The 20,538-nt window shown below is 41.0% G+C and overlaps 1 protein-coding gene and 1 long non-coding RNA gene across 10 annotated transcripts in view; one reads left to right on the top strand and one right to left on the bottom strand.

Annotated features, from left to right (window-relative positions):
- The window catches only part of iqsec1b (IQ motif and Sec7 domain ArfGEF 1b), a 139,590-nt gene extending 121,982 nt beyond the window's left edge, over positions 1-17,608 (top strand). For 5 of the 9 annotated variants that reach the window (XM_034868468.1, XM_034868467.1, XM_034868464.1 and 2 more), the window contains 9 exons: positions 2,285-2,451; positions 2,907-3,046; positions 4,075-4,104; positions 4,554-4,679; positions 4,778-4,877; positions 5,775-5,936; positions 6,441-6,617; positions 10,754-10,803; positions 14,142-14,681. In XM_034868468.1, coding sequence (XP_034724359.1) covers positions 2,285-2,451; positions 2,907-3,046; positions 4,075-4,104; positions 4,554-4,679; positions 4,778-4,877; positions 5,775-5,936; positions 6,441-6,617; positions 10,754-10,803; positions 14,142-14,681 — 1,492 coding nt within the window. The other 4 variants (XM_034868462.1, XM_034868466.1, XR_004656219.1 and 1 more) reach the window with 3 other exon arrangements.
- Positions 17,609-17,648: 40 nt separating this feature from the next.
- On the bottom strand, positions 17,649-17,790 carry LOC117942853. Its single transcript, XR_004656234.1, has 2 exons — positions 17,723-17,790; positions 17,649-17,679 (listed from the first exon to the last, which is right to left on the bottom strand). It is a non-coding gene; the product is annotated as an uncharacterized LOC117942853 (long non-coding RNA).
- Between the last annotated feature and the right edge of the window lie 2,748 nt (positions 17,791-20,538).

The following is a 20,538-nucleotide window of genomic DNA, read 5'->3' as shown; positions in this document are numbered from 1 at the left end:
TTATTTTTCCTTTGTCGAGTCTGCGTAGCACACTGAAACTATTCTGTTTTTCTTGTCAAATTCATCATATCGGTACTCTCAGTTGAAACAAGTTGCTTTATGTACTTTTGTCAATGCATAATGTCCTTTATTACAAGGTTAAAAACATGACATAGTTGAAAGCCAAAGGACTGTAATGGAGGTAAAATGTTGTGCTTGCCCTTTAGGAGGGAAATACGATCCTTTTAAGAGAATCAGAGGCGTATTGTGTGTGTTCCGGTCTCGCTTTGCCAGACCTTGAACGTACACATGTTCCACCAAAACAAGTTCCTTCCGGAGGCTATTTTGCAGCGGGCTTAGTGCCGCTAATGACGATTGTGATTGGTTAAAAGAAATACCGATAAATCTAAACATTCCCTCTCGGAATGCTGTGTGTACTAGCAAGACCTTCCTCCGTAGCGCCTTGGAGGAAGGTCTCGCAATGCAAAACTATGTAATTTATAGTTCTTTAGTACGCTTGCAAAGCTGCAGTGTGACACCAGAACTAACGGGCTCAGTTGTTTACAATGGACCAAAAACACGAACCTTGCTGTGATAAATCCTGAAGAGCATCAGTGCTGCAGTGCAAAGCCATTTTAAACCCAGACTTTGTTTGACCAGATCACTGCAGAAAATAATTTAGAGAACATTAGTTCAAGAAGTGGAGGAAAACTTCCCTCAGGGCTGCTGATGGATGTTGTTTGTAACTCGTTTATTTTCTCCAAACGACTGGTAGAAAGGTGCTCTTATGACCACAGAGAATTTGGTTTGAGCACTGAGCAAGGACATTTCGGCCTCAGTGAACACACAGGCACTGTTACACTGGGGAGATCCCGATAACTGATCATCTGGCACTCGCCTGCAGCCCACAGATACGATCATGGACTCACTTTATGGTGACTCAGAAAGCTGTTAACCGGCCTGTCTGATGGCTGCAGGCTGTTTTGTCTTCAGCGGTACCGGTATCATTGTTCTTTTGACTTGACGCTATGAAGCAATTTTTTTTTTAAGATTATTTTTTAGGCTGATTTGCCTTTAATGTACAGGACAGCTAGGTGAGAAAGGGGGGAGGACATGCAGGAATTTGTCTCAGGTCAGACTTGAAGCCTGGACGTCTGCGTTGAGGCACAAACCTTTATGTACATGTGAGCCTGCTCTAACTGAGCCAACCGGGCCATTGAAGCATTATTTAAATGTGTGTTTGACCACAGCTCAGATGATGGAGAGATCAATCTCAATATTGATATTACTGCCCATAAGTGGACCTAACATGGAGGGTCGCTGATTTATTTTGCTTTGAAGGAAAGACTTCATTCATTCTGTCTCTCAGGTTCAGCCATATCTGATGTTAGTACTGTGTTCTGGTAATAATAATAATTGATATATGTGATACTATGATATCAATGCATAGTTAAAAAAATATATATTTTCTTTGTTGATGATTTTCTGGATTAGTTGTTTGCTCTATGAAATGTCAGAAAATGGTGAAATGATGTCAATCAGTGTTTCCCAAAGCCTAAGATGACCTCCTCAAATCTCTTGTTTTGTCCACAACTCGAAGGTATTCAGTTTACTGTCACAGAGGAGAGACAAACCAGAAAGCATTCACATTTAGACAGCTGGAATCTTAAGGTTAAGGTTTTTTTGTCCTAAAAAATGACTTGAACAGATTAACTAAATAGTTGACGTTGATTTAATAGTTGCAACTAATTGATTAATCAATTAATCTTTGCAGCTCTAGACATGTTTGAGGTGAGAAACAAGCTTAAATAGAGTTATCTATCTACTAGGAACAAACACACCGCGAAAGACACTCAAAGATTATTAGTGTTAGTTGAAAGAAAGTAACAGTCGAAAACTGCACTGTAAAATGTAACATTCTATACTTAGTGCTGCGTTTTATGTTCGATTTCATGTTCAATTTGTTCAATGAAAGAATGTTAGTAATTATTTCCTTTCATTTTTTTAAAATTCAACAAGCAATCTCTTTTATTTTAACCAAATACTGAAAACAGAAATGCAGAACTGAGTACACTTTGATAACTTATTTATTTATAAGTTATCAAAGTTATTTTATTCATTAGTAATAAATCATTATTGTGATATTCGACAGCGTTATCACATATTGTATATTTTCCTCATATCCTGCAGCCCTGCTATCAACTACTATCGATTTAAGCTGTTCCAGTACGTTCTGTTTTGTTGTAAATAGAAAATGTCTTTAAAAAAGTCAAACACATTTCTGTTTCCAATGTCCTCCTTTCAGCCAGCGCTACTGCATCTGCAACCCCGGTGTGGTGCGACAGTTCAGGAACCCCGACACCATCTTCATCCTGGCCTTTGCCATCATCCTCCTCAACACAGACATGTACAGCCCCAACGTCAAACCCGAGCGGAAGATGAAGCTGGAAGACTTTGTCAAGAACCTTCGAGGTACTTTTGTCCTCCCTTCCTGCACAAACCAAATATTATCGTCAGGCGCTACTGTGCAGCTCCAGGGATAAATATTCCACTCAAATTGAGTTTTGTGCATGCCTTTTGCCTTGATTAATGGCCGTGTCAATGAGGTATTTATTTTTTGGCAGAGGAAGAAAGCTTTGCTGTCGAGGCAAATCACTTTTTAGTTGCCCTTGGCAGATTTTGAGGGTATTAGCAGGGGCTTTGTGGCATGGCTAACTGCCTATTGGAGTGTCGGTAATTAAAGTACAGTATTGAGTGAAGAAGAAATGTTTGTCTTTGGAGAGCTTTGAAGGACATTTTTGTGTGTATATGTGCAACGCAGCAGTATGTAAGTAAACTCACGGGTTCATCTACTCTCATGAATCTCTAAATTGATCATTAATCCTCTTTCTCTCTGTCTCGTTCTCTTTTCTCTCCTCCTCTGACAGGAGTGGATGATGGGGAAGACATCCCCCGAGAGATGCTGGTAGGCATATACGAGCGGATTCGCAAACGAGAGCTCAAGACTAATGAAGACCACGTGTCCCAGGTTCAGAAAGTGGAAAAACTCATTGTTGGAAAAAAGCCGGTGAGTCTTGAGGTTTGCCCTCGGGGCTTTTGCGCAAAAAGTGTGACCACTTTCATCTTACCTTCCATTCAAGAGCTCAATATAACAGGAGCATGCATGACATATTCTTTGTAAATCTTTAGAAACATTCCCAGAAAGAACCAAGTAGGCCTGCATTGTTGCACTATCCAAATATCCTCCTTTAAATGCAGTTCACAAATGCGGCCTCCTTTGACCGAGTTCGAAAGGACGAACTGGATCCTTCGCAGCCCCAGGATTCCCAGCATGCATCTCGGCATTCAAGCCGAAGCACAGGCAAACACAAACGGACAATTCCCAATATTTCTTTTTTTACAATTTATGTATGCTATGCCATTATTAAATTCACTTCTGGGAATGTTTTAGGTGAGAAATGAACTGTGTAGATGTCAAATACATCTATCTAACCGGAGCATTATTATTATTATTAATATTACTTATGGCCTACATCCTCTAAAAACAAAAAGAAATGAAAAGAGCATTCTTTAGTTGAACCTACTTTTTTTTTTCCTATGTGACATATTGATTCTTCAAGGCCGGAGACCTTCATGCTGAATGACTGCAATATGTCTTTTGCCCCAAGAGCCAGCCAAGAAAAGTGCGTCTGACAAGCTCCGTAATAATAAAAGCGACAAAGAGCCTCACACTATATAATCGTTGAGGTGTTTACTTGAACACCACCCCCTTTTTTCGGGCCATTGATCCTTTTTTTCATCAAACTAACTCCACTTTCAGAAGTCCTAAGGGACCTTGACTGTGTCATGATCACAAGGGTTGACGCGCATTGGGGACACATACAGTGTTAGAAGATGGATTTTGAGAAACACATAGATGTTTGTTCTGTGATCCATAAAAACTGGTTTTCTTGATTTTGAATTTGCCCCGTTTCTCTTGTTGAACATAACACGTGGAATTTCTTTTCCTTGATGTATCGTGAATGTAAAAGTTCTCGTATGTGTTCACTGATCCCTGCAAAATGACTTGACTTGAATGTATTTCTCACTTGATAGATTGGCTCGTTACACCACGGTCTGGGCTGTGTAAGTATTACTCTTTTTGAAATCTACATTTTAGGGATGAGTGAAATCATTTGTCAAATATTCAAATGCAAACATTTGTGGATAGAGCTGCAAAGAGGAATGGATTAAACAATAAACTGTCAACTATTAAATCAATCGCTAACTATTTGGATAATTACATTTTTTTCTTTAAATTAAGTCAAATTTCTCTGATTCCAGCTTCTTAAATGTGAATATTTTCTAGTTTCTTCTCTCCTATGTGACAGTAAACTGAATATCTTAGAGTTGTGGACAAAACAAGACATTTTAAGGACATCTATGGCTTTGGGAACCTGATCCCCATTTTATAAACCCAACAACTAATCGATTAATTGAGAAAATAATCGTTAGTAGCAGCTCTAATTGTGGAACAAGAACAGTTACAATATTTATTTTCTAAACTCAGTGCTGATGCTGTATTGTGTGTGCAGGTGCTATCCTTACCCCACCGGAGACTAGTCTGTTATTGCAGACTTTTTGAAGTGCCCGACCCCAACAAACCCCAAAAGTTGGGGCTGCACCAAAGGGAGATCTTCCTCTTCAACGACCTGCTAGTGGTAGGGCCCACATTATTCTCCCAGCACATTGAGAACAAAGTTAGGCATTCACTAAAAGAGTCTAAACCACATTATATTATGCTATGTTTTTTTTACAGGTTACTAAAATTTTCCAAAAGAAGAAGAACTCTGTGACGTACAGCTTTCGGCAGTCCTTCTCACTTTATGGCATGCAAGTGCTGCTCTTTGAGAATCAGTGTAAGTAAACTCTTTCTAAATGTGTCAGTATGCTTCAAACAAATTAGATTGCATGCAAACACGTCTAAAGGCAAAAATGTGTATGGCTGTTAGAGAATGGCCACGCTCCAGGGAAGGGTAAAGCGGCAACTTCCAGAGCTAAAAAAATGAAGCCAATGTGGAAATGCCAACAGTTTCGGATGGTAGTCAACATCCACGACGTCCCACTTCCAGGATTGCTCCAGTGCCGCCAGAAAGTCTGCCGGATGTCCCTCTTTTCAGCCAGATGTCTGTTACCCAGTGGTGGAATGTGACGACGTACAAAATCAATAGTGCATACTTTGGACTTTTACTTTGTTACATTTTGCAGCAATTATGATACTCAGCTACATTTCTGCACCGTCCCATTACATTTTCAGTCGTATCAATATTCCCCCCTGCCAAATTATCTTCCTGACCATCCCTTACGGCACGAGCCGGCCCAGAGCGCGAGGAGTCGGGAGTGGGGGAGCAGGTCGGGGAGGGCAGGTGACGTGATCCCTGTAGCCCTCCAGGGTAGAGGGGCTGCCCAACCCGCTAGCTTTACTGATGGATTTCCATTTTATTCAGGCTTTAAGTTGTGCAGAATTATCAGGTGGGTGCTGTCACAGGAGGTGAGCCCTCCACAGCGCTGTGGAGGAAGGTCTCGCTGCACCACAGGTGCATTCTGGGATAGGAGAAAAATCTCTGGACGCCGGAACAGTCTCAGGAAGAAACTGGTTTTGGTTCAGACATTGGTTGACGATCAAATGAGCATTTAGTTTGAAGCATACTGATGGCCATCTTAACGGCAGCAGTTTGTTAATGAAACAACTCTAATTTCTGTAGACTCTATTTTGTGTGGACTCGGGATAAAGTGTGGTTATCATCCCTCTTTAGATTATCCCAATGGAGTCCGTCTGACCTCAGCCATTCCCGGAGCTGACATCAAAGTCCTCATCAACTTCAACGCACCCAATCCTCAGGACCGCAAAAAGTTCACTGACGATTTGCGAGAATCGATTGCTGAAGTCCAAGAGATGGAGAAGTACAGAATAGAATGTGAGCAAAAGTTTTACACCTGTTCTAGATATTTGTGCTCAAAAACTATCCGTCCTTTAACCAGACTGTAGTCCAACGCAGTGGTTCCCAAACTTTCTCTGCAGGGCCCCTCTATTTTGCAAATGAAACTATTGAAATGCCCCCAAATCAGCTGTTTCTACGTGAAGGGATAGTCAATGAGACAACAATCGGCAGTCAGATCAGGCTCCTAAGATCGAGCTGTGGTCTTTCCGTCCTTGCTTGGTAGTCATGGCTTTTGCTGAAGCTTCATTATCTGCTTCATGTTTACCCGGCAGTCCTTTTACAAAGCTGTCCCTGCTCTGCAAGCGGTGCAGCAGAAGTGTGCATTATTTATTCGTATTAAGCATCGCCGCACCCTCCTTTTATCTCTCTGGGTGCACCCCTCCGTTTGGGAACCACAAGCCTAACGTCAGTTTAAATATAGGATTACAGAAGAGGTGAGTCTGGATCCCTGGTAACGTTGTGTCTGTGTCTCCCGCCCAGCGGAGCTGGAGAAGCAGAAGGGGGTGGTGAGGCCCAGCATGTCCCAGGGTTCAGTGTTAAAGAAGGACACGGGCAACGGCAATCTGGGCCGAGGGAGCCTCGACGACAGCTACGCCATCAGCGAAGGTTTGAAGAGGAGCGCCCTGAGCAGCTCCTTACGCGACCTCTCAGATGCAGGTAAAAGTCTGGGGTTGCCACGGTAACACAATGTCTCACGTCCCCCCCCTCTCCGCTAGATAAAGTAGAGTGTTTACTCAAGCTGAATGCTGGCATGATACTATTCACTTCTTTTTGGATGTAAATGGGGTGGGATACTTTGGAAGAAGCTGGGGTCCTGTTGCTGTTTTTATTTGGGTGGTAGCCACGGCAACAGACCTGCCAATGCAGAGTGTCTCATAGGGAACACATCCTCTGAATAGAGCTGCACGATTATGGCCCAATTTACTGCTAGGCCTACTATATATTTATTTTTTAGGCATTTTCGGGCCTTTTAGGTATTCCACTTAGGTGACTGGCCAAAATTATGTTGATATTGAGATCACAGTTATTTATCCAGATTATTCCTTTATTTTTGGGATGACATTTTTTTATTCCACTTTCACATTTATATAAACAGAGTACTGCTTTCATTTCCATGTTGTGCTAAATTTCTGCCAACGTACAAATCATTGCATCAAAACGAGATTCTAATTCACATTGCATAGAAGCAAAATATTTTAAAAAATTGAACAAAAAATTAAATTAAAATTAAATCAACAGAGCGCTGCGTTCACATTTTGCTTAATTCCTCCCAATGTACAAATCTTTGCATTAACTCTTGTGTTGTCTTCCCGCCGACCTGAACATTTTGGGGTTTTTTTGTCAAAATTTTAAAAGAAAAACCTTTTACCAACGCTTTCGTCAACCCTTTTGTGTCTTTCCCTGATATTTATGTCACTTTTTCAACGTTTGTTGACTTGTTCTGAGCCTTGTTTTTGTACATTTTGTGTTTTTTCCCAAATTTTAAAGCATTCTTTTTACATTTGTTACTTTTTTTCATATCTTTGTCACTTTTTTTTTCTTTTGTTTTACATTTGTTCACATTTTATTGACATCTGTCTTTTTTTGACTTTTTGACTTTTTTTTTATCTGTCACACGCAGATTCTTTTATCAATTACTTTTTTCTCCAAATGCTGTAAAATTGACAAAAGCACCCAAATTCAATGAAACTAGTGAACTGATTAATTATTTAACTTGTGAGGAGCGTTGTTGGAAACCATCAACGTTACTTTTTTGGGCAATTTGTTCGAAAGAAACCCAAATTTCTGATATAGGAACTTTTTGAAAAGGGGTCAGATTTGACCAGAAGACAACAGGAGGGTTAATATAAGAGTTTAAATAAGCTTCTTCTTCACCTGAATTGAGTGCATCTCCAATAGGCAAAATATGCATAAAATTGTACTCTTTGCTTTCTGCTCAAGACATTTAATTTGTATTTTCAGCGGCATGAAGGCTCCCAAAGTGTGAAGCCAAAACATCTTGATTGCTTTAAATTATTAAAATAGTACACAACACAGATAGTCTTTGAAAATGTCACGTTCCTCTGCCTCCTCTTGCGGCTACTAAAAAAATCAAGCTTTCTCAATTTTAGCTAAACAGTAAAATACATTTCTGAAAACATAAAAGGCGAGAAATGGTATGCAGGCAATGCAATAACAGGATGTTGATTCATATTTGACAGTTAACGAGCCGTCACTGACATCGAGACTTCTCGGCTCTGATTGGTTCGTTGTCCTTCTGCCATTAGGAGCACCAGGAAGAAACAGAGGAAAGGGGTTATTTCACAGATGTGCTGGTTGATTGTACTACAGTCAGGATAAAGTGACAGTGTGAGCAAATATGACAAAACGTTATTTGCTATAAAAGGTATCAACGGCAGCTTTAATTGTGATGGAGATGAATATTTGATTAATTGTGCAGCCCCTTACCTCTGAGCCATGAAGAAGGGGACACAAGCAGATATAGATGGGTGTTTGCAAAGGAGCCCAGGTGTAATTTACTAATACCGCTGCATCACTAGCGGGGGAGGAGGCAGCGCTATGTAGGTCACTATGACCAATTTGAGCGTCTTAGCGGTAAGAGGAATTAATGTTGGGAGGTTGATTCAGGCAGGATGTAGAGAGTCGCCTCTACACTGCAGAGCCGCTGTGCTCAACACAACACATTTTAGAGGCAGTCTTTAAAGAGCCACACATGGCCTGTAATTCCTTTAGGAGCAGTTTGTGCATCACTTAGTAATACCTTTACAAGATTTGAGGTTCATTGTTGTTTAAAGTGCCTCTTTATACAGCTTCCTCGACTCTTAAAGGGGAACTTCACTGATTTTGCAGACAGGTGTACACAATGTCACTTTAGCAGTCATGGGCCGTACTACTTTCCTCAGGCTGGGACAACTGTGGTTTTCTGTGGCTCTAGAGGAGCTTTGTCATGCCTAAGAAAAAAAAAAAAACTAATGGTGTCAAAGTGATGTCATCAGGGTAATCTCGGTTTAGGCTTTTAGATTACAAATTAAAGAAAAAGACTACTAACTGAAAATAGAGAGAAGCTGGAGACATGATGTTTGAACTCTGTGGCCATTTACAAGGTGGGGAATGTCTAAAAAATAACATTTTTGGTTGACGGCAAATGTAGGATAGAGTTTTTTTTCGACAAGCACGGGACTAAAATTCCTGCAATTTAAAGGGTACTTTAAAAAAGAATTCAACCTAGATCCTATTTTCCGATGCACATCAATTTTTGTCCAATAAAAGTGTGTTTTTTGCCACTGACAGGCTCAGATTAATATTCTAAGTGTCTGACAACATACATAGAGACCTTTTTCTTAAAAATAAAAATCTCTTTTGTTTATCCAGAAATGGCTGCAGAATTGCCATTGTCAAACTCACCAGACTCGATGTAAATAAACAGTACTCTAAGCGTGTATAGAGCCAGCATACTTTCGTATGTAAATGGTTGAATTAAAGGATTATTTCAACCAAACCAGAGTTGTGATTGTTGGAGTGGTGGAAAGACAACCCAAGAGGGCTTTTGATAATTTTATTTAGTTTCTGTCAACTTTGGATGAAGTGTGATGATGATAAAAATACTGTTTACTTAAATAGGAGTTTGGAAGTTTTTTTCCAATAGTCCTTTTTAAACAAAACTGATTAAAAAAAGATTTATCTCTGTAAGGATCCTCTCTAATGTTGTCACTAATAATCTGAGCATGTCTGTTGCAAAAACAGCATAGTGGATGGAAAGTGAAGGTGTGAAATTGCCCAATAACGTTACTTTGCGGCTTGTTTTCAAAGATTGTTGTTCTCACCAGTCATTGAGACACAAAACATAGGTTCCAGGTTGAATAAAAACCAAGTTACCCTTTAAGGCAGATATCTTTTACAGGGGGTCCAGGGCCCATAGTGGGTCCATAGAGTTACTGCAGGGGGGCCACAAAATTATTGTTATTTTTTATAATATACGTGTATGTGTAGAGTTTCCTTACAGAAAAATACTTAAAACATTAATAACGCGTAACAGGTGCGTCATAGGGGGATAAATAAGTCAGAAGTAGCAAAGAAACCTGCAAACAGTCTAACTTGTTTCTCTGCAGCTTTTGAAAGTTTATAAAAAATGAAAATGCCTTAACATGAATCCAACAAATTATTAGCAAATATAAATCCCCACTGATGACAGGCTTACTGGCCTATAGGCAAGGTAGTCATTAAAGGATTCACTGTGCAACATAAAAACATGATTTATAAAATCATACCAACAATTGTTTTAATAGTTTAGTAATCTATTCACTAAACGTTATTGTAGGCCCACTGTAATAAACAACTTAATTCTATACAATATGTAGGGGCTCTGTCTCTCTCGCAGTTAAGGGACCCTTAAAAATTGTTGAAGACCCCTGCTTTAATGGATTTGAAATGCTAAATTGTTGGAGTATCCCTTTAATGCAGCCAAATTTAAAGTGTTTTACTGACGAGTGGACTCTTGCCAGCTGTGCCTATAGTTGCTGTGGAGACCTGAAAAGAAATCCTCAAGATTGAGTGATCCCAGAGACTAACTTTGTTGTGGAGTTGTAGCACTCTCTTGCTTCTTCCCTTTTCTTTTAGTCCTTAATCGCCTCCCTCTGCCATACTGACAGTCTACTGCTAGCTAGTCATGTGCCACTGTGCTCGCTCTGTAGGGTGCTAGCGTCCCTTCCCCTCCGTACTAGACAGACTGGATATGTGCACGTTCACGAGTTAACCAGGCGTGTCTAATCTGTCATGTTACATGTTCTGGGCAGGCAAGCGTGGGAGACGCAGCAGTGCAGGATCACTAGACAGCAATATTGAAGTAAGTAGGACGCAACTGATGCTGTGAGCTGTCCTCTGACTTTATGTTGTTCGTTCGGAACACACAAGTCTCTGTTTTTTGTTTCTTTGTAGTTTGAGTTCATTTATTGTTTTTACTGTTGGTGGTGTTTTTGTTGTGAGCACCTTGGTCACTGTGCATGCAATGGGCTGAACGGCAATGATCCACTGTGGCTGACACATGTTGTTAACCCTTGATGTACACAGCATGACACGACTAATAACACACTACTGTTGTTGTTGACATTAGACTCTTCCCTTTGAATCATCCTCATGTGTAGTTAGTTAGAGTTTTAGCCATTTTCTGAATTTCGTGAACCTGGCTGTGCTTTGTCATCTTCAGCTACTGCATGCTCACACAATTGAATTGCACGGCTTTCTTTCTCTCTGACCCTTGACAAGAAGTTTGTCCCCTTTCCTTTTTTGTTGTTGTCACACTATAGCCAGTAGTGCACTGGAGTGAAAGAATCCAAAGATGGAGGCACAGATGTTAAACAGTTACTATCAACTCTCTCATAACAGACCAAGTCTTGTCATTAAGACCATTTTAAAATGGCTAGCTTTGATATTTCATTATTATTTCACAAAAGACTATATTTTTCAGTTCTTAACCGCTAGTTTTAATCTAGATCTTTTGCCTAAAAATGACCTTTAAGGATAAAGCTGTCATTATTATTCTATTGTTTTCTTATTGTCAACCATTCCCATTAATAGACCAAAACCAAAAAGTTCATCATAAAACTTTGTAAGAAATCTGTGGATTCGATGTCCTGTTTATAGGTGCAGGATAAATGGTTGAAATTGTTAGCTTAAAGTAACGTTAGAGGATAAATGTTTGAAATAATTGGCTAAAAGTAACGTTAGAGGATAAATGTTTGAAATAATTGGCTAAAAGTAACGTTGGTGGATAAATGTTTGAAATAATTGGCTAAAAGTAACGTTGGTGGATAAATGTTTGAAATAGTTAGCTTAAGGTAGCCTAATGTTAGGTATTAATGGTTGAAATATTTAGCTACCAGGAACATTAGTGATTATATGTTTAAAATATGTAGCTAAAAGTAACATTACTGTATACATGTTTAAAATAGTTAGCTTTAAGTAGCCTAATGTTAGGAGATAGATGGTTGAAAGAGTTAGCTAAAAGTAACCTTTGTGGATAAGTGGTTGAAATTGTTAGCTAAAAGTAACCTTAGTGGATAAATGGTTGAAATACTTAACTAAAAGTAATCCTGGTGGATAAATGGTTAAAACAGTTAGCTAAAAATAACTTTAGTGGATGAATGGTTGAAATAGTTAGCTAAAAGTAGCTTAATATTAGTGGTAAATGGTTGAAATAGTTAACTGAAAGTAACCTTGGTGGATAAATGGTCAAACATTCAGCTTAACTCTGAGTAGTAGAAGGTTAGTACAATTGCTGAAGAAAACCAACCTTAATATTTGCAGGTCAATTGTATGAAAATATCTATGATTTATATCATTTATATGATGAATATTGTCATAGATTCGGAACATACATTATAAGTTGATGCAGCGGTACATGAGTTCATCTGACAGACCAAAAAGGTAGGGAACCACTGATTAAATACACAGTAGGCCTATGAATTAAACTATTTACTCTCTTCTTGTAAGAAGTGGTCAGAATCCAGGTATAATGCACGACAGAGAATCCAATTTAAAGCCTATAAGCACGGTTTCTTTCTACTATCTTCGCAGTTCGATAGTCCAACAAGTCATTGCAAGGGTCAGGCTGAAAGAAACAGTTAATGAAAACACATGAGAACATCATAACTCAACACTCTCTTGGATCTTTTGGATCTACTAAGTCAACGGTGATATCCGTTGGTGAGGACACTGAGAGACAAAACCCACCCCAGCGACAGCCGATTCGCCCTGCTGCCGTCTGGCAAACGAGAAGTATCTGCTGTCGTATCACCAGACTACAGAGCAGCTTCTTTCCTTAGGCTGGGAGACTCTTCAACTCATCCTCCTCAAAGGGACTACAACTTGCATGTCATTGTGCAACCCTGTGTTGTAGAATGGCAAAAAAAAGAACCTTGAATTTCAATTGTTTGCATGTTATGCATGACTCTGACGGATTTGCTTTATTCCTTTAACATACACCTTTGTTTTGATTGTTCATCCAGTTATTCTGTTACTGTGTTCCTTTTTGTCTTTCTAAATGGGAATTTAGAAAACACATCTCGAAAACACATCAACTCTTATCGTTAAAGGGTAATGTCTTCTATTTTTGTCTTTTTACTTTTTTAACCTGGACCCTATTTCCCCATGCATTGGTGTCTAAATGACTAATGCGTGCAACAATCTTTGAAATTGGTCCATATTAAGCGAAGAATACTGCAACCGGCAGCCGCAAATATCCAAAACAAAAGGTTGACCTCTGTAGGGATCATTTCCATTATGTTGCCAGATAGTTAAAACAATAATCTTAGCCTGTCAGTGGTAAAACAAGCACTTAAGTGTAAATTGAAGCAATTGCGGAAAATAGGGTCCAGGTTGAAAAACCCAAAACTTACCCTTTAATTCAGCAGTGCACTATTGGTCAACCCGAACTTGACAGTTGAAAACGGTACTGCATACAAATGTGTGTACTGTATAGAGGCTGCAGCTTCAGATTGTTCTTTAAAAAGTCTCCAAAGTGAGAGTACATGAAAATGAAAGAGGGAACTGTAACCTTGGAAACCAGATAAAACTGACAGGAACAGCATCAGCAGTCAGAGAGTGAGCCTGAAGACTTAGACGCAGTTTGTCTGCTCATGACGATGCAGATACTGCGAGCTCTGACAAGCTCAGCAAGCTTAGCCTCCAAATCATTTAGAGAGAGATTCGAGAGAAAGTTGACTGTGGGATGTTTACATGGATAGACAAATAAAGGCGGTGGACCGGAAAAGGAAATGGAGAAGCTTTTCCACCGGGCAACACAAGCAATTGTGTAAGATTTGAGATCAGTTGGAGCTGGTCATGTAGTTGGTGGTGCTGTGTGATAAATTCAACAAGCCTGTGCACACTGCAGAAACCCAAACGAGTGGGGTGATGTGTTTTTCTTTCCTCAAATGTGTCTTTTGTTTAGGGGTGTCACAATTTCAATTTTAAATCAAAAATGTATTGACATGAGCTTTTGATTTTGACGAAATCAGAAGCAGGATTGCCAACTTTTGGTCTTTAAAAATGGTAAATGGGGAAATTTGAATATGCAGCAAGTACAATTTCACTTATAATATTCACTTTTCTCTGCTGTTTCCCTACGGGACAGCGAGACGCTACTCTGTCTGTGTTGTGACCTGACCGTCCTCTCTCTTGCAGGGGTCCATCATTAGCAGTCCTCACATGCGGCGGAGACCCCCCTCCAGCCGAGACTGCCCGTCCCGCCACAGCGGCCAGTCCATGCCCAACTCCTCTTCACTGCTGGGTTCTTTGTTTGGCACCAGGCGGATGAAGTCCCCCAGCCCCACACCGCAGACCCTACACCCCACCCTCATCTCCCACACCCCTCACCCTGCCAACCTGCACCACACGGCCCGGGCGGAGACAGACACGTCGGCCTCCTCGCACCACCCCCAGTTCTGCCACTTGACCCAGAACCCTCCGCCTTACCATCACCACCACCACTACCACCCGCCGGCCCACTTGCAGCACCCTCCACACCAGTACCACCCGCCCCCTTCTCACGGCCAGCAGCCGGCCTACCCGCCTCACCTTCACACACAGCACGGCCACGGGAGCCACTCAGTACACGCCCCCCACCCCGCTCACAGCGCCCATCACCATGGCCCGCCGCCAGCACCCTCCCAGGCCCCCACCAGCACCAAGCCCAAGCACAGCGGCATCAGTACGGTGGTCTGAAGGTTCACAGGGGCTTTCTGGGCCCTCTGACTGAACTTTGAGTTTACTCCGTGGCTCTCGGCTGAAGAGACGGTGACACTGCCCAATCGTTGGTCTTGGGATGTGAAGCTAGACGAGATCCCGTTGCCTCCCTTGTCATTTTTTTTTAACGTTCATCACAGGGGGCAGTTTATTCAATATAAACACATTTCCTTTCATGTCTGTTTGCTTCAAGAGCAAGAGACAACAACGCAAGAGCATGCACAAAGACCAAGACTACTGTTTTTCTCCTTAGTAAATTAAAGGAATGTCATCAAATATCTTACTTACTAGTATTTTACAGAAGTAAATAGTAATCTTGACTTTAATGTCTACAAAGTGTGATTTTATCTAGCGTGAGGGTGGTTTGACAGACAGACACACAGGTAGTCAGGCAGACCAATAGAATGACAGACAGACAGACACACGAGCAGACAGACACACAGGCGGGAATGCATGCAGGCCGACAGACAGACAGACACCCAGACAGACAGACAGATCCTCAGCAGTACAGTAGCTGTCCGAGTATTTAATGTAGCCGTAGCTCACAGTGCACTGTGATACCTCTCTTAGCGGTGATAAATGTGCCAATTATCGAAGCATTTAATGATTTAGTCAATTGCTTTATGTATATTGTGCATAGTATTTTGTAAAATAATAATATCAACTGTTATTATAACTATCATTATTACAAAACAATTACAACTCTCAGTATTATGGCACATTGGTGGCATAGTTTCACTATTATGAAACCAATCAAAGCTTTTATTGTTTGGGCATTTCAGTGAGCTGGAGTACAGCTGCATGTGGTTGCCTTTGAGTCGTCAGACTTGCACACGGCCGGCACACAGTCTCGTCTCTCCAGCCTTGGAAAAAGACAGCCACAGCGGTCTGCTGAGCAAACAGGTTCATCTCAAAGCCCGCCCTTCAGTACTGGCTGCTTGTCTGCCATCATTTTATTTTTTTAACAATTTTTTCAGTCCAATAAACAAAATGAAATGCTCTATATGTCATACCGCAACCTGGTAGGATTCTTTAAGTCCGTTCTGCGGGAGGTCGAGGTTTTTTGTGTTTTTTTAATGGAAACTGTCTGTGCAAACTGTGTAGGAAACAGCAACATGACTGTTTAAGTGCCCCCCCCCCCCCCCCCCCCCCCCCCCCCCCCCCCCCCCCCCCCATGTGAAACCCTCAGCTGGCTGAGTGTGCCCGGTCCATCTTTGGTTTCATTGCGCGTCTCTTGAGCAGCAAAGCGTGTCGCGCAGCGCTGGTCACTCCCTTGATCTGACCTTTCCTCTGACGCCACACTACAGAAATCTATAATTATCGTCCTGTGAAGGTGAAAGCACTCTTATGCTTCGCTCACCCCAAACGGCGGTTTATATCATCGTTTATATATCGTTTTTATCTGACATATGGGATGGCTGGTCATAGCTCCCGGCCTTCCTGTGCACAGTATCTGTGGTGTGTGTGCAAAGCGGAGGGAAGGGGGGCTGGTATACTGGAGGATATTTTCTGTTGAAAGTGATTGAAAGACAGCACTTGTTCTCCTTAGTTAATATCAACGGCAGAAGTAAGTCTGTAACGGCTTAAAGACTATGTGATGGATTTTATTTAAACTTGTATGTGCAATATGTATTCACTTTTTATTTTGTCTGAGAGCGAGTTCAATCTTTTGTTTAATCCTTTTTTGTTAGTGTTGTCTTTTTTTTCTTCCCAACGTCCTTCTGTCATTTCCCCCTCAATGTTTCAATGACCTGCGAGTATCCACGTGGATTTGGAAGGATCTTCCACACTGATAAAGAATGTCAAAGAAAATAATTGCATGTAACAATGTATTTTGAGGCTATTTTCTCACTATTGTGTATTCTCAAACTATATCAGTGTTACAGTTGACAGTTGTTAAACATGAATGGTAGAATAGTTTTGACTTCTTCGATTACAGCCAACTTAAGTCAACTATGTATTTGTGTCCCTCCAGAGAATTACCAAACCTGTATCGTTTCCCGATCCACATACAGTAGCTTTCTGGATTTTTAGTGTACAACAGTAGTTAAAGCTGGATGTTATCACAGCTGTGAGGGGAAAGGTAGAGCAGGCGCGATGAAAGATGTACTCTGTCATCTGGAAATCAGAGTGAAAAAGGACAGACCGCTATGAGAATGGTGAATGGAACTCTTTTATCTTCACACTTATCATCTGACTCTGTCAATGGCTCACACATTACTGTTACAAGTGATATCCAGTAGATCTTAAATACTTCTCAAAATCCTCAAAGTTGTCAAGGTACCCATCTCCAATACTCTTTATAAAGGGTTTGAAGTTGTAACTAATTTGATTAATTATAATGCTTTATTAACTGTTGAATGCATTCATGTTTAACACATCTGTAATAAGCCATCCATAAGAATAACTTTTGGGTTGCCATGTCCTAAAACAGATCCCCTAGACTGGTGTTTTTCTACCAGCAAATGGTAAAAGTCACATTTGGTGGTCCACTGATCCAACAGTAGGAGGCAGTAACCCAGATTAAAACACTCCTGAGGAACGTACACGCATTTCCTGGTTGAAAGTATTAAAATTATATTATTATTATAGATGTTCAATACCATTTCCTTACCGATACCTGAACTTGTGTATCAGCCAATACCGGTACCGATTCAATACCATGTTGTTAAAAAGGACTTACATTTCAACATGTTTTAACGCCAGTACAGTACTGAGCCCGATTTTTCACTGGCCGCGTCTTTGCTGCGCTACGGCTGCGTTACGGTTTTGTTCCGTCCTCCGCCATGCGCCATACCACACCAGGAGCTATCCAGAATTCATTTTGGTTTCCAAATCATAACAGGAGTCATCTTAAGACACTTTACAGATAGAGTAGGCCTAGACCACACTCTATAATTTACAAAGACCCAACAATTTCCCACGAGCAAGCATTTGGTGCGACACTGGCGAGCAAAGACTTCTTTTAGACAAAGACCTCGGACAGACCCAGATCGGAAAGACTTCTTTTATATAAAGACCTCGGACAGACCCAGGCTCTTGGTGGTCGGCATCTGTCGCTGCCGTTTTGGACAAAGACCGGCAAGCGGATTTTCTTGTCTGCCCGACTCGCGGACTTTCTTGTCTCGACAAGTTTACTTAACAGAACAATGACGTGTATTTGTATCTAGCATCTACCTTCCACTCCAAGCTCTGCTGTAACTAAACTCCATGCCTTCTTTTTTCTGGCGTTGTCCTGATTGAAAGGCTCTGTAACGTCTTATTACGTCTTTCCACCTACAAGAATCTCTTGTTGTTCCTGGGGCTTTTCACAGAGAATTCCTAAGTGTGCTGTTTCACTATCTGAGTGGCTGTGCAAACTCCCCACAGCTTGCGTGAAAATAGACCTTCTGCGTATCTTTAGGACACTTCTGGGAAGTTGCCAAATTAAATTTAGCAAGATTTTGTTTAACTTTGGACCGTAGCTGTATCCCGTCTAGACACCACTATGAAGGACTGACATTATTGCTGTCCACACTGCCCCAAATATGCTGAACGCAGGAACCATAAAACCCGTTTTTCCACCTCTGCTAAACCAATCTGGAGGAAATGTTGCCGGAGGAGGAGCACGTCCCAAAGAGATTTTTCCCAACCTGACAACCCAAATGTTCCTCTTATCAAAAGCTTATAACAGATGTGTAAAGCATTACTGAAGTATTTATTAACCCTTAGTTACCGCCTGTAAACCCTCTCTGAAGGGTGACTTATTATTAGACATTGGTACCATTAAAATTTTTAGTTATGATCCAAAACGTATTCAGCAGGCTTTATGTACTGTAGACTAATCTAAAATCTAACACTTGACTCTGATCTGGCAATTAAACAGCATTTTATCCAGGTTTAATTTAGGGAATATGGAGTCAGAAAAGTGCCAATATTGCATGGTCATTACATTTTAAAATCATATTTACACCAAATAAATTGGGGACCAAATGAAACCATCCAAGCACAACCCCAGAGTTGACCAATCGGGACTTCTGTCCTCAGACCAACGTCTGTCTACTAACTAGTTGTTATATTAAGGAGTATTGGTGCAAACACCAGCCGAGAAGAAACCTAGCTTTATTAAACGTTCCCAGAATTATGTCAAATCAGCGGCATTTCAGTCAAAACACACCAGTTCCTTTAAGATGACTGGTCATACATTACAAAAAACACCTGTCCAGATTCCGTGTGAGGTGCTTTGTTGCATGCCATTGATGCCTATACCGTTTCGGTTTTCTTGTCTCTCTCTCTCTTTTTTAAGTGTTATTCTCTTGAGCAGCGGGCTTGGCTGACCTCAACTTTTGATGTAGCTTTGATTTCTCTGACTGATGCTTGTTTACATTTAGATGATTTCTGGCCCACTAGTGTGTCTTTTTATTTACCAATATTACCGTCATTCTACTCCGGCATGCTTTCAACATCACATGGCAGTCTATGCTAAGTGTAAATAGAAAATCCATCTGGGGGAAATCTAATGTAACTTGATGGAGAGGTTTTGGGAGGGAACATTTCAAGGGTGGGTGGGTAGTAAAGACTGAGGAAAACACATGTAAATAGTCTGTAAATTATTATTATTATAATTATTATTATTACTACTACTAGAATGTCATTGAAGGTGCGTTCCTGCTCCCCCTCTGATAATTACATAATCATCGACTGCTTCTCTCGGCCTCTGACAGGACTGAATTATCATAGGATCTAGGGATGAACGTCCAGATGTTACAACGTTACCACGGCGTCTGACTCGTTTCCTGACACGCTCCTGTTCTCTCACACTCGCAGCCAATTTTGAAGTCAAATGGAAAGGGAGGAGTGCTCTTTGTTATGCATTCTGTGTCTATGTAGACAACCCCCCCCCCCCCACCCCCCACCCCCTTATTGATGTAAACCTAGTACTGTGACGATGTTGAGAACGCAAAATAAAACAATATATTGTAAAACCGGAGCTGGGTGTCTCTACTTTGTCAAAGAAGACAATTTCTTGGTCTCACAGAATTACTGAGTATGTCTGCTAAGCACATTTGATTTGAACAACACATTTCCCCTTAGGAAATAAAAAAGCATTTCTTCATGTTTTCTTCTTATGCTTTCTCCAGTCTTTTCTACCTAAATGTGGTGCTAAAGTCCTACGACTGGACTAGGCTTTTCTACCTAGAAGTAGATCCCAGAAATGCTAGTCTCGCGTTGCCAGACCTTAGGGACCCTCGGGTCTGGCGAGTCCACACAGCATTTCGAGATGGGACATAAACGGGCTCTGGTTTTTGGGCATTTCTTTTGAACCAATCACAATCGTCTTGCCCCGGACCGAGCAATGGTGTAGCTAATTTCTGTAGTCTCAGAAATCCACCGGAGTTTCAAAATTACAACATGAAGAAAGTGGAAGGTAACAGATAACTGGCCGAAATGAGAGCCATCCGGCAGCAGCACCAAACAACCCCGGAAGGGGACCGTTGTGGGTACAGAGTACAGAAATGCTAACCCCATACAAGCCTGTTCACAGCCCTTCTAACTGAAAGTCAAGGCCCAAAACCAGAGGCAATCGTGCCTTTTAATAGGCAATCTTTTGATAATCGATTCATCACTTTGAATCATTTTTATGGAAAGAAAAACTAAAGGATTCTCTGATTCCAGCTTCTGTAGTGTGAAAATGTTCTAGTTTCTTCTCTCCTCTGTGACAGTAAACTGAATATATTTTGGGTTGTGGCCAAAACAAGACATTTGAGGACTTCATCTTCGGCTTTGGGAAACACTTGTGGACATGTTCATTATGTTCTGGCAGTTTATAGATTAAACAGCTCACGGAGGAAACTAT

The sequence above is a fragment of the Etheostoma cragini genome, chromosome 4 (genome assembly GCF_013103735.1).
Source record: "Etheostoma cragini isolate CJK2018 chromosome 4, CSU_Ecrag_1.0, whole genome shotgun sequence".
In the NCBI taxonomy this organism is placed as follows: Eukaryota; Metazoa; Chordata; class Actinopteri; order Perciformes; family Percidae; genus Etheostoma; species Etheostoma cragini.
Note: the sequence above shows the minus strand (reverse complement) of the source record. Positions and strands in the feature narration are given on the sequence as shown.